At 32.3% G+C, this 19,184-nt stretch overlaps 1 protein-coding gene across 2 annotated transcripts; it reads left to right on the top strand.

The window, feature by feature from the left end:
- Positions 1-16,309: 16,309 nt before the first annotated feature.
- On the top strand, positions 16,310-18,089 carry LOC110661487 (calmodulin-7). 2 transcript variants are annotated; one of them, XM_021820137.2, is made up of 2 exons: positions 16,310-16,550; positions 17,421-18,089. In XM_021820137.2, exons 1-2 carry the CDS (start codon positions 16,475-16,477, stop codon positions 17,792-17,794), a joined length of 450 nt encoding a protein of 149 aa, XP_021675829.1. In that variant the 5' UTR covers positions 16,310-16,474; the 3' UTR covers positions 17,795-18,089. The 2 variants fall into 2 exon arrangements, with proteins under 2 accessions (XP_021675829.1, XP_021675830.1); XM_021820138.2 differs by lacking the exon at positions 16,310-16,550 and adding an exon at positions 16,563-17,267.
- The last annotated feature ends 1,095 nt before the right edge of the window (positions 18,090-19,184 follow it).

The raw sequence follows: 19,184 nt of genomic DNA, 5'->3' as shown, positions 1-19,184 counted from the left end.
TTTGGCATATTGTTTGGCACTACCTCCAGAGTTGGAGAGATATATAATGTCTTCCATGTGCCTATGTTGAGGAGGTATAGATCAGACGCATCTCATGTACTACCAATGGAAGAAATTGAAGTGAATCCAGACCTCACATATAAAGAAGAACCCATAGAGATTCTGGCTTATGAGGTAAAGCAGCTACGGAACAAGCAGATACCGTTGGTAAAAGTACTGTGGAACCATCATTCGGGCCAAGAAGCTACTTAGGAACAAGAGGAAGACATGAGGAGACAGCACCCACAGCTGTTCAGAGATTGATTACCAGGTAAAATTTCGAGACGAAATTTATTTAAGGGGGGAAGAATTGTAACACTCCTATTGGCATAGCCTGGTATATTTCACTATTCCGGTGACCGGTGTTGGTCCGGATAATTAAGGGGATTAGAACCATATCTAAGACACCTAGTTAAGTCCTGAACGCAAATAATTAGTAATTGTCAAATAGTTAAGTATAAATAAGAAAAACATAACATAAGAAGTTAAATGAGCCGAGAGTCACAGCGATGGGTGACCTTCTCGGGAAGGATTGCGAAGTCGATTTAAACTCAAATTTCAAACCATAAAATGTGACTCTGCGGTCCTTAGGACTATTGCAAACACAATGGAAAAGAGAAAATCATGAAAGAGAATTGTTAAGCCGGTCAAATAATTAGGTCAGGGAGCCGGAAGAAATATTGAATTATTTGCAAATCGGGTCGAGCCGGCGAGGGCCAATTTGGTCAATTGACCCTTAGAGCTGACTTCTGACCTAACTGTCAAATAAAATCAGAGAAAAAAAAAATTTTCAGAATCGGGAATTAAATTAAAGAACTAATGAAAAAAATAAATAGAAAAAAAAAGAAAAAGGAAAAAGTGAAAAGTGATGACATCATGCATGATGCAATAAACATTATAATTAGCAAATTTATTTAATTTAATTTATGGTCTTCCATGAGGATAAATTCATAAAAAAAAAAAAAAAAAAAAAAGCAAAAAGTCTTCATCTTCTTCAAAATTTCCATGAGCTCTCTCTCACCTCTCCCTCTCCACAAAACTCCATTAAAGCTCATCTTTGAGCTTGAAGATAAGGAAATTTCACCATAGAAAATTGTTTTGCCAAGATTAAAAATTGTTTGGGCAACTAGAAAGGAAGGTCCAAGAAGAAAGAAAGACGAAAGGAAGAGGTTTGAAGGGAAAGAAAATTCTGCATAAGGTTAATAATTCAAACTTCAAATTTTTTGTTTAATTATTGTATATATAGCTTAATGAACTTAGAAATATGCTTAAAATGAAACAAAAATAATTATTAGAGGACTAGATGTAAATTAGGCCAGCAGTAAGTTAAGGTTTAAAATGAGTAAATTTGATGTATTTGAAGGTTTGTTTAAGTTGAATGACGTATGTAAGCTATGGATTGGTGATTGGAATGTATTAGATTTGAAGTGTATGAAAATTAGGGTTTGACACCTAGGGTTTTAGGAGGAAAAATGTGAGAATTTATTAAATGAGGTGTTTGACCTTGTTGGAGCTGAAAAATGGTCATTTGTGACCAATTGGGATATGTTGGAAGTGTTGGCAACAAGTGGAAATTCGGATTGCTTAGGGCCATTATGCAGGTAACAGGACCAAGGTCTATTTCAAGGACCAAAACTAAAAATTTACCAATTCAATTGGTGTGAGGCTAATTGGGAATGAAACTAGACACAAAATGGCACATTTTTCATTCAGGAATCATGGTCAAAAAGTGACCATAGCATAGTGAACAAATTAGCCAAATCCGGATGTGAGTGTTCTGCCCTGTACAAAAATGACCAAATGAACAGTGTTTGTTCATTTGGCCATAACTTGGGCTAGGTAGGTCTAAATGACCTGAAATTTTACCAGTAGAAAGCTGCGATATAGACCTAAAACTTTCATGCAGAACATAAACTCAAATTATGCCCTTAACCACGTCATTTAGTCACCCAAAGTTGGTGACCTAACACTGCTAGAACCCAGAATTTGCCCAGAAATCTGGGTAAGTCCAATCCAGCAGTCATAATTCAAATGGCTATAACTTGAGCTACAAAACTCCAAATAGAGTGATTCAAAAAGGAGAATAAAGTTAAGACAATAAGGAACAATTTCTATGAAGAAAACTTAGCCAAATTCTAACAGAAAAATGACCAATGGAACAGTGCAACATAAGACACCAAAACTAAAAATTTGCAAATTTGCCTAAAAGACTTAAAATTTGAGTAAACAACCAAAACCAACAAATTAGGTAACTAAAATGTGGTATGTGAGTGAAATTAGAATTTTCATACCTATTAAGCCTTAGAAAGTCAACAAATTGACTTGAGTAGTTTAGTGAATAGTAACCCCAAAACACAAATTTTAAAGAACGCTAAGTTTAGCATATTAAAGCTAGGTAAAAGTAAATTTAAAATTATTTTTGGACTTATGATAAGTTATGATACTGAAACACTATGAAACTATGTGTTTCAGGGAAAAGAATACCGGGAAAGAACCCAAGATGTCAAATCAAAGTAAAGAGGCGACTCATATAAGGTTTGTGCATAACCTAGAATTTCTGTAAATTTTCTTTTGCATATTGTTTTGAATAAATTGGATTAAAATTTTGTAAATCATGTTTTGAATTTTATATCTTATGTTCAGTTTAATTTTTCAATGAATATGTTTTGAATTCCGCATAAAGATTATTTTAGTATGTTGTGCACCACTGAGTTCTAGTACTCAGCGATGGCTGTTATTGCAATCGCAGATATAGAGACTAGAGGAGCAGCAGAGTTAGCTACCGAAGATTGAGGAGCTACCTATTCTGAAGTTTATTGGGTATATTTTGTACTCTAATTGTAAAAATTATTTTGATGTATGTAATATGAGAATGATTTTTCCTAATGTCTATTTTTGGAATGATGTATATAAATTATTTTATCTTTAATGAGATATGAATGGAAATATTTTATTTTAATTTGAATGAAATTAATTGGTAGTATTTTGATGATTGTTGAATTTTTGAAATTAAGAAATGATGTTGAAATTGGTTGGGATGGTTGTGAAATTAATGAAGTTGTTGAGATAAATCTTTAGAAGTGCTTTTTATAGGTATTTGAAGAACTGTTTTCTCAAAATACAGACGACACTCTGTCGAAATTTTTATAAAATTTACGAAAAAATAAAATGGAATAAAAATTTTAACTAGTTTTCAAACTCTAATTAAATGTTTTAATACCTAGTAGAAATTGCTCACCACTTATGAAAGTAAGAAAATTGTTTTAAAATCCCTTGTAGGGTACTTAATGAGTTATCGGTAGGTGAAGTTCGGTAGTTCATTAGGTATTCTATGGGATCATGTTATGCCTTATAGAGGGGTAAGGTGTGACATGTTTTAGTGTTGTCAGAGCTAATTTTTAAAATATGTTTTAACTTGTGAATTTGTGTCTTTCCTTATTAAGTACAACTGCTCAATGTCCTTATTTGTTACATACAGTGCATTACATCATAAATATGAACTAACGGAGGGAATCTCCTTGTGTTATTTGTTTAGGAGATATCCTACTCCAGATTGATATGGAAGAAAGGGATCACTCAGTTGAGCAATCTGTTGAAGTTGAGGCATAAGGGGAAGCCCCAGCTCTACAAAATGTCAGTGGGTCAGTGGCACCAGCCCTAAAAATGCTGCAGTTTTCTGCACAGTTCGCACAGCAGATGGCGGCAATGTTTCAACAAATGGCTGGAGGTATGCCGGCTCAAGCTCCACCCCAGGCACCTGTGATACAACCACAACCTCCAGCCAGACAGTATGACAAGCTGTTGAAGTATGGGGCTACGGAATTTAAGGGTACAGTAGACCCTTTAGAGGCAGAGCATTGGCTAGAGAGAATGGACAGAGTATTCAAGAAGCTACACTGTCCGGATGAGTATTCAAGAAGGTGTGTCATAATAATTATTTACTTAACTGGACAAGTTGGCCAAAAATCATCTCTGAATACGAAATGACCAAAATGCCCTCCGTTTGGCTTATTAAGCCAAAATCGTCTGTACTGATCTAAAAATTTTTGTAAGCATTTTCTTAGTATTCTAATGCCATTGAAACCTCAATGACTCTTCTATGGAGTCCCAAAAATTATTTCACGAATTTTCTCCTGGGTTTAGGGCTTCTCGCTGTGAAGACAGCAACTTCCCTTCGGGTTACCCATCACTAGGGCACTGGCTTATTTAACTTGTTTGCATTTTATTTCTAAAAGTTTTCCTAGATTTTTCTTACTATTATTTGAGTTATTTATGACTCCTCACTCTAGTCTAAATATTTTTCCAGATGTTCTAGCTGTCCGAACTGACACTGGTCACTTGAACAGTCGAATGTACAGAATTGCTACAGTGAGGGTGTTACATTCAACATGCTTGATTCCAAGAGGGGATTGTTACCAGTTAGGTATGGGATTCACTTTTCGAAGGAATAGTCTCCCAAGACTCCTGAAGAAAGGGAAAAGATGGCCAAGGTTCCTTATGCTTTGGCTATAGGAAGCCTAATGTATGCCATGCTATATACTAGGCCTGATATTGCCTACGCTGTTAGTGTGACTAGTAGGTTTCAATCCAACCTAGGTTTGGAACACTGGATAGCTGTCAAAAATATCCTTAAGTACTTAAGAAGGACTAAGGATTTATTCTTAATATATAGAGGAGGTGAACTTTAACTAGAAGGATTTACAGACTCTGATTTTGAATCAAATATTGTTGACATAAAGTCTATCTCAGGGTTTATATTTTTGTGTAATAGAGGCATTGTCTATTGGAAAAGTTCCAAACAAACAACTCCAGTAGAGTCCACCATTGAAGCCGAGCATGTTGCTGCATGCGATGCTACAAAAGAGGCCATTTGGATCAAGAAGTCCACTACAGAACTTGAAGTGATTCCTTCCATTGAGTTAGCAGTTCCTCTCTACTATTACAACAATGAAGCCATTGTATAGGCAAAAGAGCCTAGGTCTCATCAAAGATCCAAACACATAGAGCGGCGATTTCATGTTATCAGAGAGATAGTTGGAAGAGGCGATATCGCCATGCAGAAAGTAGCTTCAGCTGACAACCCGGCTGATCCACTGACCAAGGCCATGACATAGCAACAGTTAGACAAACATCTTGAGAAGATGGGTCTTAGATACTATAGTGAATAGCTCTAGGCCAAGTGGGAGATTGTTAGTTGTGTGTGCCCTAAAGCATGCACTAATCTTGTAACTTGTAAATAATATTATAAATATATTAATGGCAATAGACATTTCATTTAAATGTTGTGTATGTATAATATCATATTTATTTGAGATTGACCATTAGCAATATGTTATATATTCTATTCTTATGAGATAAGAATATGAGTGACAGAATATAGGGGACATTTGCTATAAATATGAGTTCGCAGCTAAAGGATATTTTAGTGGATACATTATATCTAAAGAGCTCTCACCTCTGTTTATCTCCATTGATCAGTATGTGATATTGATGTATATGGAATGGTGAGTCTCATACCATCTGATATGAGATATCAGGATAAACACAGTAGGCACTTATGAGATAAGTAGGTTGAATTTGTGACGTACATATAACATGAACATGGCGTTTACTCGAGTCAATAAAATGTTATCTGTGTCATGCTAGTGCATATAATCCTCAGACCTGAGATGACACACTTGTCTCTTATATGAATGGTTTGAGTTTGATACCACTTACATATTTGTACTGTGTGTGGATATTTCGATGTGTGTTGGCTCAGATCGATCATATGTTGGGACAGGTGTTCAGTCAAGAGGGGATCTATAGCCTTGAGTAAACAAGGTTAAAAGTCCTATGCGAATTTGAGCTGTTCTTGGCAAGATTAAGTTCCTGGCCAGGAAAAATGACTTTGTCAGGAAAAGTGGTTCTTAATGGTAAAGTTTTATATGTCAAGAATCAGATTTCAAATGAGTGCATAAGATTTCATGATAAGGGGTTTGACTCTACCATGACCCTTAATGGGATTAGGACATAATATGGAGGGATTTTAGTGCACGGTAACATATGATTAAAAGTGTTCCTTATTACTAATTGGGTGGCCATGGCATGCTACGCTAAGTGTTAACCATGGTCTATGAGATGCCTAAAATGATTTAGAGTAATCATTTATGGTGAGGAAGAGTTCCAATGATATTAAGAGTTAATATCATTTCTCATTGCCAATTAGTAATGAGCCTAGTAAGTCACACACCTATACAAGTTAGCTACCAAGTTAATTATGATTTAATTAATTAATTAAAGAGTTTAATTAATTAATTAATTAGATTTATTTTGCAATGAGATTACAAAGTCCCTAGCATGACTTGAAACCAAATCTTGGATATTGGATGTATTAAACAAATTAGATTTATATTTAAATAGTGTAAATATAAATTTAATTATGAAATCAATTAATGGATATTAATTAATAAATTAATTTATATGTGATATAAATTAATTTGAGGAAGAAATTACAATTTTGGGTTGAGAGCTCAAAATTCAACATAAGGGCAAAATGGTAATTTTACATGGTGACACATGGCACCCATGTTAGGGTGTCACTTGTCTTCCAATGATGGAAGACAATTTTATGAAGATTTAATCTTAGCTTTACACTTGTCATAATGTGATTAAAACAAGAAAAAAATAAGATTAAATCTTAAAGTGACACGTGGCATACATTTAAATGCATTTTGTCTTATGCTATATAAGAGATAAGAAAACCAATTAAAAAATAATATAATCTTCTTTTTCTCTCTCTATTGGATGGCAACAATAGTCTTCTTCCTCTCTTCATCTTTTCTCTATTGATTTTTGAGATAAAGCTCAATTTCTCTTGAATCAAAAGTTCTAAAAAGTGTTTCTAGCACTCATACATCCATATAACCTCACCAAGAGTAAAAGCCCCATCATACAAGTGGTTGGCAAGCAAAGAAAGGAAGATTTGGGGCTGCTATTGGTGACTTGGTGGTGCTTGTGGTGGACAAGCTAGAAGAGCCTCAATTGAAGCTATTGGAGACTATCAGACGGAACAGGAAGTGTGATTCTGCGCCTTTGAGGTTAGTCTTCTTCAATCCCTTTTTAAGCTAGGGTTTGGTATGTTTAATAGTTAAACATTGATCCTTGATGGAAAATGAATCCCAAATGCATGTTAGAAGTTTGACATGCTTTAGGGCATTAGAGATTGGCTAGGTTCATAACTCATCTTGTATGCTTGCATGGAACCTTAGATAAATTTTTGAATTCCAATCTTCTAAGGCCCTAAACACGCTTCCCAATGCCATCATACTCATTATTGTATTACTTGCTTGCAATCCATGCAATTATGGGGTTGTAAACCCGCAAACACTCAGTTACTAGGTTGACTGTTAGTTCTGCCTTCCCTGAAGTTCCAACTCTATAATTGGTTCTCCTAGCATCTATCTTTTGCTAAGACTTGATCACTTTCTAATAGGTTGTTCTCCCCCACTCTGTAGTTTAAAAGGGATACAAGCCCTAATAATTAGTCTTGAACTAGCTTCTATCACCTCTTAGTCTTTCTTTCACCCCCAGAGTCACCCTCACTTTAATAAAGTATCTAACAGTCTCACTCTTAAAGCATTGAGAGTGATTTGATACTCATAGTTTTCCATTCATTGAGAGGCATCATTGATGGGGTGGAACATAATTACAAGAGAAACATTTATAGTGCAAGCAAGACCACTTTTAGTGATCAAAGATCAAGCTTCTGATTACTGAATGTGCCATGCCCTATTCATATGACTGTTTACGAGACTGTTCATGCAATTATTCACATGGTTTAGCTATCGAATCTAGGACTTTCTGAACACCTTGCCTCTTGTTAGGTTCTGAACACATTCCTCATTCCGAGGACCTTCTAAGCTAGTTGTAAGCCATTCCTAGGCCATTACTTAGGCCTTTAAACACATTAGTGGCCTAGGATCATCAATTTAGCCTACCCCTTGTCTGTTTCTTTTCCTTAACATTACTATTCTATCACTTCAAAGGTCCCTTGAATACCATCTCTACTATAATTTTACATGTCATCTCTATGTCTCTATCTAGCCTTTACTTCTTCATTATACCTTAATCGGGTCCAATGGAGCATAGTCTCATTGCCATGTTTGGAACAGAGAACAAATTGCACCTGACCCAAGTCTCATATTTTTAGGTTTTAAGGTCAACCATTCTCTATTTCCCACATTACATTGTACTTAAAACTCTCAAGTTCTGTTCCTAAGGCTATTCCTCCTACTTAAAAGGAGTTGGCATCTCTACACCACTAGCATGATACTTTGTGGTATGTGTTTATCCTACTGGTATCCTTGTCACCTTTCTTGTAACACCCCTATTTGCATAGTCTGGTGTATTTTACTGTTTCGGTGACTGGTGTCGGTCTAGATAATTAAGGGGATTAGAACTACATTTAAGACAACTAGATAAGCCCTGAACACAAATAATTAGTAATTGTCAATTAGTTAAGTATAAATAAGAAAAATAGAACATAAGAAGTTAAATGAGTCGAGAGTCACAGCGATGGGTGACCTTCTCGGGAAGGACTGTGAGGTCGATTTAAACTCAAATTTTGAATCGTAAAATGTGATGTCGCGGTCCTTAGGACTATTGTGAACACAGTGGAAAAGAGAAAATCACAAAAAAGAATGGTTAAGCAAGTCAAATAATTAGGTCAGGAATCCGGAAGAAATATTAAATTATTTACAAACTGGGTCGAACCGGTGAGGGGCAATTTGGTCAATTCACCCTTAGAGCTGACTCCTGACCTAACTGTCTAATAAAATCAGAGAAAAGAAAATTTGGAGATCAAGAATTAAATTAAAGAACTAAGTAAAAATAAATAAAAAAAAAGAAAAAAAAAAAGGTTGAAAAAGGTTATTACATCATGCATGATGCAATAAACCTAATATTTAAATAATTGAAAATTTGGGGATAAATCTTAATAATTAGAAGACAAAATAAAAAGAAAAAAAATTGGTTCTTCTTCTTCATTTGAGCTACCCCATATCTCCCTCTCTCACTTCTCTCTCTTTTCATTTTCCACTTCTATTAAAGCTTAATTCTAAGCTTTTAAAACCCTCAAATTTCTGTTAAATTCTCTAAATTAATCAACTTAAACCTCATCCTTGCACCTTGAAAAGTATAGAGGAGCAAGAAATAGAAAGTAATTTAGAGAAAAGGGGAGTTGGAGATTACTACACAAAGGTTAGTAATAAACTCTAATTTATTTCTTAAAATTTCATGCAAATACGCTTTAATAAACTTAGAAATTGAAACAATTCAAAAGAAAACATGATTGAGGGACCAAACATGAATTTCGGCTAGCCCTAGTTAGAGTTTGAAATGGGTGATTTTGATGCAAATTATGAAGTAGTTAGGTGGGAATGAGTGTATAAATACTAAATATGCATTTAGAATTCAACAGATGAGCTAAACATGAAAGTTAGGGTTTTGGACCTAGGGTTTGGGAGATAAAATTTTGAGAATTGGTCAAATGATGTGTTTGACCTTGTTTGAGTTGAAAAATGGTCATGTATGACCAATTGTGGTGTGTTGGAAGTGTTAGAACCAAATTGAAATTCAGATTGGATATGGTCATTCTGCAGGCAGCATGACCAAGGTCCCTTTCAGGGACCAAAATTGAAAATTTATAAACCCAATTGGTGTGACGCCAATTGAGAATGAAACTAGACACAAAATGGCACATTTTAAATTTAGGGATCATGCCCAGAAAGTGACCAAAACCTAGTGAACAAATTGACCAAATCTGGAACTGAGTGTTCTGCCTTATACAAAAATGATCAAATGAACAGTGTTTGTTCATTTGGCCATAACTTGGGCTAGGCAAGTCCAAATGACCTGATTTTTTTGGCATTAGAAAGGTATGACATAGTACTACAACTTTTATGAAGAACACAAACCCAGATTAGGCCCTTAACCAAGTCATTTAGCCACCCAAAATTAGTGACCTAAAACTACCAGAACCAAATTAGTTGCCCAGAAAATCTGGGTTAGACCAATCCGGCCAGCCATGTTCAAATGGCTATAACTTGAGCTACAAAACTCCAAATGGAGTGATTCAAAAAGAGAAATAAAGGTAAGGAGATAAGGAACAACTTCTATGCAGAAAACTTAGCCCAATTCTAACAGCAGCATGACCAATGGAATAGTGCAAAATAGGACACCAAAACTGAAAATTTAAAATTTTGCCTAAAAGACTTAAAATTTGAGAAAAGAACCAAAACCAACAAATTAGGTAACCAAAATATGGTATGTGAGTGAAATTATAATTCCCATACCTATTAAACATTAGAAAGTCAACAAATTGACTTGAATAGTATCATGAATAGTAACCCCAAAATACAAATTTTAAAGAACGTCAAGTTTAGCATATTAAAGCTAGGTATAAGTAGATTTGAATTTATTTTTGGAGTTATAATAAATTGTGATACTGAAACACTGTGAAACTGTGTGTTTCAGTAGAAAAGAATATCAGAAAAAAACTCAAGGCATCGAGTCAAGGCCAAGAGGCGACTCGTATAAGGTTTGTGCACAACTAACTATTTTATTACTTTTCACTTCTAAATTGATTTGAACAAGTTTATTTTATGACTTATGATTTTGTTGTGTTGAGAATTTTAACTTATTGAATGAAATTGTATAATTTAAATATAAATTTTCTTATGCATTTAAGGATTTATTACATGGTTTTGAGGATTATAAATTTTAAGTTTGATGTGTTGCTAACCTTGAGCATGAATTCATGATGATTCAATATGTTAATGGTTTGTAAACAATTGGTAAATAGAAATTTGAATATGATTTGAAACCACAGTTTACATGACAATATATGTTGTGAATTCTCATTAGCTTGTCTAGTGAGATATCTTCTCCGCTAGATGGGGTGAGTTGCTTCCTCTATGGCTTGCCAGTTGGGGAAGAGTTTGAATGAGTACTCATATATACTAGCTAGTCTTTGTTCCTCCCTTTTAGCCTTGGTTATTGGGAGAGTTTGAAATATCGTGGTGTACAACACGGCATTTATTTGAATTTTCGGTCATGGGTTCAACTGTGTGAATTATTAGCAACGCCCTTTAAATTATGCATAGTTTGATAAATTGTGGTTGAAATAAATAATTTGTCAGTGATTCAAAATATTTTTGTATTATTTCGAGATTTAAAAGAAATGTAGATAAAGAATTACTATTTGATCAAAATGTTATTCAAATGAATAATTTGCATGAATGAAAATATTGATTTCTGAATGTTATGAATTTTGAAGAATTTAGAAATTTTAAATTTTTATTTGTTATGAATTGTCAAGCATAACTTGTGTTAAGTTTTAAATTATTAGTTTGTGCACCACTGAGTTCACCACTCAGCGATAGTTTTGTATGCTGTCGCAGGTGAAAGAAAATATAAAGCAACTGAGCAAGATTACTGAAAGACATAATGAGACTATTTTCAGGTATATCATAGGTATACCATTGTACTTTAGATTTTGATGTAATTCTGTAATTATATGTATGAAATTTCCTTTGAGCAGTTATACCAACTTTTTTATAATATATTTTTGGATTGTAATCAAATACAAATTATTGTAAGGTTATCTTGAGATTTTATGTATTTATAAATTTTTACACTACTAAATTTTTAATGATCCCATGAATGTAAATAATAATTTTGTTACCTTAATGAGATGTTTCAATGTTTGATTTAATTTAAATGGTGTACTGAGTTGCTTGTGCTGATTTGTGAAATCAGATTGAATAATGGAGTTGTGATTGAGAAATATATTGGGAGTGTCTTTGTTTTCAGGTTTTGAAGAACTGTTTTCTCAAAATACAGACGGCACTCTGCCGAAATTTTTGTAAAAATTACGGAGATTTTAAATATCTAAAAATTAGATTTATGTTTGGACTTTAAATAAAGGTTTTTAATATCTGAAAAAAATTTTACCCGCCAATTTAAAAATGAACGAAAATTATTTTAAAATCCCTTGTAGTATATTTAAAGGGTTATCGGTAGGCGAAATACAGTAATTCATTAGGTGTACTACGGGGGCATGTTACATCTTACGAGGAGTAGGTTGTGACATGTTTTAGTGGTATCAAAACTAGTTTTTAAAGTAAATTTTGAACTGTGAATTTGAAATATTTTTTGATAAGTACAACTGCTCGAATGTTTGATACATATAGTACATTTACATCATAAATATGAACTAACGGGGAGAAATCTCCTTGTGTTGGTTGTACAAAAAAAAAATCCTGTGAATAGATATGGACAAGGGAGATAAAATGGTAGAGCAATCTGATACAGTTGACGTACAAGGAGAGGCCCCCACTCCGCAGAGCGTTGGAGGTCCAGCTGCACCAATCCCTCCTATACAAATTACTGCACAAATGGCCCAGCAGATGGCCATGTTCTTTCAAAGAAATGGTCGATAATCACATCACCAGGGCCAAGTATAAACCCAACCCCCTCAAGAGCAGCATGAAAAAGAGAAAAGTGGGAAATCTATCTGTCAAATTTCGAGTAGTAATTTAGGAAAGAGAAAAGATTTTGAGGGACCAGCTCCTAAGCATGACAGAGGTGGATCTTCAGGGGTTGTGATTGCTTTGTCGTGGTGTACAATGCGGCATTGATCAGAAATTTGTGTCATGGCTTAAGTTGTAAATGAATTGGCAACACTGTATTCTTAACTTATTCGACTAAATTGTGTTGTTATGCGATTTGATAATTTGTGAAATGAAGTTTAAATTCTTACTGACATTTACTGTCTTTCGAATTTAACTATATTTTGATTATTAAGATTTATTGTGATATTGTGTTAAATTCCTTATGACAGTATTGTCTTGAATTTAACTATGGCTTTTAAGTATCCACTATTTATTTGAATTATGAATTGTGATTTAAATTTATATTTAGTTAATGTTGTGCACCACTGAGACATTATCTCAAATGATAGCTTTTATTATCACAGTAGACAGACAGATAAAGGTAAAGCAGACTAGGCTGCTAGTACCTCCAGCGAGAGACTACCGGGTATAATGAGTATACCAATATTTTGTATTTTGTAATGTAATGTATGTTCACTGTATGTACATATTGTTGTTGGTTTTGAGCAGTTGTAAATAAAAATTGTACATTGAAGTTGCAAAATAATTATGAGTTATTTTGGCTTGTAAAAATTGTATTATATTTCTTTTACCTCAGTCTTTGAAAAATCACTATGGATTTGAGTTGAGAAATGTGTTGTGTTGAGAAATATGTTGGAGTTGAGATTTGGAAATCTATTGAAGTGCTTTTTACAGGTTTTCTGAAGAACTGTTTTATCCAAAATACAGATGGTACTCTGCCAAAATTTTTACAGAAACTCCAAATAATTCAAATGTGTTAGTTCTTTCACTTCAGTTCACAAAAGTTTTTAACACCTGTAAATAGTGCTCACCACTGTAAAAGAAGTAAGAAAAGTTTTTAAAATCCCTTGTAGTGTATTTAATGGGTTATCAGTAGACGGAGTTGGTAATTCATTAGGTATACTACGGGATCATGTTATGCCTTACAGAGGGGTAGGGTGTGACACTAATTATCAACTTAAACCTCATCCTTGCACCTTGAAAAGTATAGAGGAGCAAGAAATAGAAAGAAATTTGGAGAAAAGGGGAGTTGGAGATTATTACACAAAGGTTAGTAATAAACTCTAATTTATTTCTTTAAATTTCATGCAAATATGCTTTAATCTAAATTTCTCTTTTTAGATTTTTTTTTCTTTATTTTTCTTTATTTTTCTGTAATTCATGAACATGAGTGGCTAAGCTCTTAATTCAGTTTAAGGAATTCAAGTTCTTATGTGTAATTTGTGAGATCAGGTTCTTAATTTAATTTATATCTTTTTGAATATCTATTGTTTTCTGATTTAATTGTTTTTTATCTATTGAATGATTTGCTAAAAAGGCCTATTAGTTAATTGTTTGATTTGATCAATTACTAGTTCATCTTTATAATCGGTAATTATTGTGTAAGATTAAATATGAGTAGCAATTAGGTTTTATTGATTATGATCCAAGTTTTCGATAACAACCTAAGGAAACAATATGGTGGATTAAATGATTTATACTTCATAAATTGTTGTTCAGCTTAACTACTTCCTTTTCTTAAAGCAGTTATTAATTTGATGATGATTGCTTAATATCAACTCAGTTAATAATTAGAGTCAATAAGAGTGCTGTGCTCGAATTGATGAGTATAGAGAAGTCAGGGGTTTACCTCACTGTTTGGTAAATCTACGTTAAGTATTCAATAAGATATAATTATATTTCTTTTGTCTATGATCAAATTAATGCATTGGAATGTGAATTATCTTGGACTGAAGTTTGTTTAATTGGAGAGTTTCTTATTTTTAGATTTTAATTTTGGATTTTTGATTTCTTCTTTGGATTGCGAATTAACCTCCCCCAACCTTTGTTTCTTTTTTCCATTACATAAGTGCACGAAATTTAATAATTCAATCTCTAGAATTCGATCTGAATTTACCACTTACTGCAGAAAATATTTCATAATTAATGATTTCAGTTAATTTAATTTCTGGTGGATTCGACAGTCATCAACTATTCGACAGCCATCAACAGATAAAAAACAATAGATACACATAAGCTAAACATTCTAGAGCCATTTGTACAATTCTAGATTTGCTAAAAAAATACAAAAAGAAATGCTAGCATATACAATGGATTGCTAGTTGAGCTAGCTACTGGATAAAATAAGTTTGCTACCTTGTTTAACAGCTACTTTAGTCGCACGCGTGTCTTTCCTTTAAGAGAAGTTTCTTTTCTTTCTTGTTCCACTTTGCATTGTTTTACTAAGCCTTTACACGCACCGTTTTGCTTGCTTAATAACTTTGGCTGTTGCTGGTCTATTACAACCCATTGTTTGATTAAATGTTCTTTCGCATCAAGTAAGAAGGAAGAAAACTATAAGTTGTACTCTACCTATTCATGTATATTGTCTTTCTTTAGGAGCATTTTCCTGCACAAGTTACATCAATTGAGAAAATCTAAAGTACGATATAAAGTAAATTGTGTGGCATTACTTAATTTAATGGCTAAAAACACAATATTCATTTGTAGGAGTAGAGTTAAGAAATTATATCATTGAATAAAAAAAAATATTTTACTCAATTAAAAAAAATTGTATAATAATAAAATATCAACTAATAAAAAAATACAATAATGAATGTAAATTTTCAATATGTACTAACAAACGAGTAGAAAAAAAAATAATTTTATAAAATAATAAATTTCCACTATAATTGTAGATTTATAATTGCATTCGACAAGTTTTCATTTTCTAAAATTAGTGCATCATGGCTTCATTATCAGTGCTATTAAAGTTCATTTTTTTTTTCAATATTTGTAATGAAAGAATCATTCTAACAACTAATCTTTCATTCAAAATTAGAAAAAAAAAAGTTTAACTTATGAAATTGAGTTTTTATACTAATTTTGTTGATATAAAAATAAAAAAGAAAAAAGACAAAGTCAGTTAGTATAGAATGATAATTATTTTTTTAGAAAAAGAAAATTAAGAGAAAAAAATTATGATTTATGTAAATATGAGAAGGAGAAAGGATGAAAGTTAGAAAAAGAATAATAATCAAAGAAAAAAAATAGCTGCAACTTGTAGTATTTTGGTAGATATATTTTGATTTTTTTAAGTTCTATTATTTATTTTAAGAGATTAAAATAATAAATGCTTAGGGTAAAGTTTTCAATCAGTCTAAATTTATTGGGTATAATAATATTTAAAAATTTTGGTGAAATAAAAAAATTATTTTAGTGAGATTATACAGATAATTTAATACAATACATGACTAAAAAATTCATTTTTTTAAAATTAAGTGGTCAATTAACCCATCCAATAATAAATTGCTCCGTCCATGCTCACTTGCTATACTTAAATTTAAACTTATACCCGTTGAATCCCTTGCTCAAAAAAAAACCTCATCGATAAATTAATTTAATTAAATAAAAAATAATTTTATAATGAATTTAAATTAAAATTTTAATTGGAACACTATTCAACATGAGATAAAAGTCGATGACCACGAAATTAAACTGTAAGTCATATTTAAAAATTGTGTAATAAAAAAATAATAATTTAATAAGAAAAAACCAAAATATAATAATAAACCGCGTAATAACAGCATCTGAAAGACAAGCACTTGCCCAATAAAGGATTGAACGCTGCCCTGTGGGCATATTGAACGCTGCCCTGTGGGCATATAAAACGCCATCTGTTCTCTCTTCCAGTGTCCTCTCCTTTTTCCTTCTCCGATCTTGATTAGAGGATTTTTTTTTGTTCTTTAAATTTCAGAAGAACAAAGTGAGAGGACTTAGAAATGGCAGATCAACTCACCGATGATCAGATCTCTGAGTTCAAGGAAGCCTTCAGCTTGTTCGACAAAGATGGAGATGGTTCCATCCTTCCTTATATTTATATATATTTCTAGATCTAGCTTTGATTTTGGTGTTTGTGTCTGTCTTAGTCTTATTTTCTGTATTTTTCATTCGTTTTTGCTTGTGGATATTTTGATGGTTGAATAATTTTTTCCAATTTTCAATTTATTATTTGATCGCTGTTTTGAACTTTTTTTTCTTCGAGATGCGAAAATGTTTTTTCCATTGTTTGGAAATTGTGTTGCCTTATATAGAAAGCAGGAAATTACTAAATATTTGACTCAATTAATAAGATTAAATTACAAAATGCATCCCATTATTTCTTAAAATTCTTACTTTTAAAATGAAATTGAATATACATGACACTCTTAAATTCACACTTGAATTTTGATTCAATTTTGTGATGTATATTTAGTGTTTTTAATAGAATCCCAACAATTTGAAATTTTTAGCATTTTTGGTTCTTACCCTCATTGTGAATTCTTTTTAGCTAGTGAACGCAAACGTGTATCCTTTATGTTATTATATACTTGATTTGTTCTACGGATTTGATATGTGGCTCTATGAGTTTCCTGCTGATTATTGTACAAACTGATGTGTTTCTTCTTGTCCTGGCCATGGCATCATGACAATTTTCTCAAAAAGTGTTGCTCTACATGTTGGATACTTGAAACTATTTGTAAACTCTCGTTGTTGTCACACATGCTAAGGTCTATTCAGAAGATTGAAACAGAGGTGTTTGTTGTTGCAATTGTTGTTTTAGTGTGGTTTTCTTTGTACTATTGCAACATAATTACAATCCATAAAATGATTCCCGTATGATTAGAGTCATGATATGTAGTTGAAGTTTAAGGTCTAGTTTTTTAATTAATTTATTTTCAATTTCAGGTTGCATTACCACAAAGGAGCTTGGGACTGTGATGAGATCACTGGGACAGAACCCCACTGAGGCAGAGCTCCAGGACATGATTAATGAAGTTGATGCAGATGGGAATGGAACTATTGATTTCCCTGAGTTTTTGAATCTCATGGCTAGGAAGATGAAAGACACCGACTCTGAAGAGGAGTTAAAAGAGGCATTCAGAGTTTTTGACAAGGATCAAAATGGTTTTATTTCTGCTGCTGAGTTACGCCATGTGATGACAAATCTTGGTGAGAAGCTTACTGATGAAGAAGTTGATGAAATGATAAGGGAGGCTGATGTTGATGGTGATGGCCAGATAAATTATGAGGAATTTGTGAAGGTCATGATGGCAAAGTGATTATCTACTCCCACCAAAACTAAACTGAAAGAATTCTTAAAAGGTTAAGAAAGTATTCCTATTTTTCTTTGTCTTTTTTTTAATTCTTTTTGTAGGGATTTTAATCGATGCTTTTGGCTCAAAAGGTAGTTGTGATTGTTCTTAGTGATGGTCTTTTGGGTGTTTATTAACGTGCAAGTCTTGCTAAACTAAATTGTCTTTGGCAATTTATGTTTCCATTTTCTAGTTTCCTTGAACTTGATCCACTAATATTCAATGCTTTCTGATTAATTTTATTTTGCATTGAAACCGTGTATTTGCTTTGTTCTATTGCTAGATCCCAGTGCACTTGGATTGTGTGTATATTAATCATTTGTTTGTGACATAATGTTGGTATGTCCTGTTGCTTCTGTTTGGTAACCTTTGTTACTCTGTCAACGAGTTAAAATTGGACATTTCTTTGCAGAAGTTGCATTGTAGCACTTGATTGTGATCGATATTATAGATCTTTGGAGACCGCGCCATGCTGTTATTGCTAGTTATTTTTGGTTAATTTAGCCCAATTTGAGACTTAATTGACCTAATTGTCTAAGAAGAAGAAGGATTAAATGCCGTTTACAAGAAAAAAAAAAAAAGGATTAAATGCCAATTTGTCCCGTGAATTTGGCTTCGATGCTCAATCAAAAACGAAAGTAATTTATGTGATAATTACGCATTAAACTTTTCACAAATTGGATCAATTTAACACGTGAGACAATTTTTTTTGCTCCTCAAAGTTTGTAAAAGTTATAATTTAATTATTCTCTCTTTGCTCTCCATTTCTCAACTTGTTCTTATTTACCCATTAATCTTTTTTCTTATTATCATTCATCTCTGTTCTTTTTTTCTCAAGAAATTATAAAAGTGAAAATAATTTTATTTAAAAGTTAAAATAAAAATACTATTAATTTATTTTGTTAGTCTTATCTTAAAATTAAAAATTATATCAATAAATATTTAGTGATTTCGATATCAAAAATATATTTTAAAATATTCTTTAAAAAAATTCTTGAAAGTTACTTGTTATTTTTATAAAATATCAAAGAATAAAATATGATTTAACATTGGCATGTCTCACATCCTTTTTTTTTTTTAATTTGAATTAGAAAAATATAAATATAAAAAAATTGAAAGTTTCTGTTTTGAAATGATGGGAGCAGAGCAGAATAATTTTTTTAATAATAACTAAACCTTATTTCTTTTAGATTACTTGCACAATATAGGAGATTTTTTTAGAAAATTATTAAAGTTCTATCTTTTATAATTTTATATTATGATGATTATGGAAGATTGAACTTCAAAAATCAGAAATCATTACCAATATGTGATTATTGAAATTTTTCCTTCCATCAGAAACAAAGAAAAAGCAAAA

This window comes from Hevea brasiliensis, chromosome 3 (assembly GCF_030052815.1).
Source record: "Hevea brasiliensis isolate MT/VB/25A 57/8 chromosome 3, ASM3005281v1, whole genome shotgun sequence".
NCBI lineage: Eukaryota > Viridiplantae > Streptophyta > Magnoliopsida > Malpighiales > Euphorbiaceae > Hevea > Hevea brasiliensis.
Note: the sequence above shows the minus strand (reverse complement) of the source record. Positions and strands in the feature narration are given on the sequence as shown.

Excerpts from the sequence above, each read along its gene's own strand:
- LOC110661487 (XM_021820137.2), top strand. The coding sequence starts at position 16,475 with ATGGCAGATCAACTCACCGATGATCAGATCTCTGAGTTCAAGGAAGCC. Across the intron at positions 16,551-17,420 it reads GTTCGACAAAGATGGAGATG|GTTGCATTACCACAAAGGAG; the intron begins GTTCCATCCTTC and ends TTTCAATTTCAG.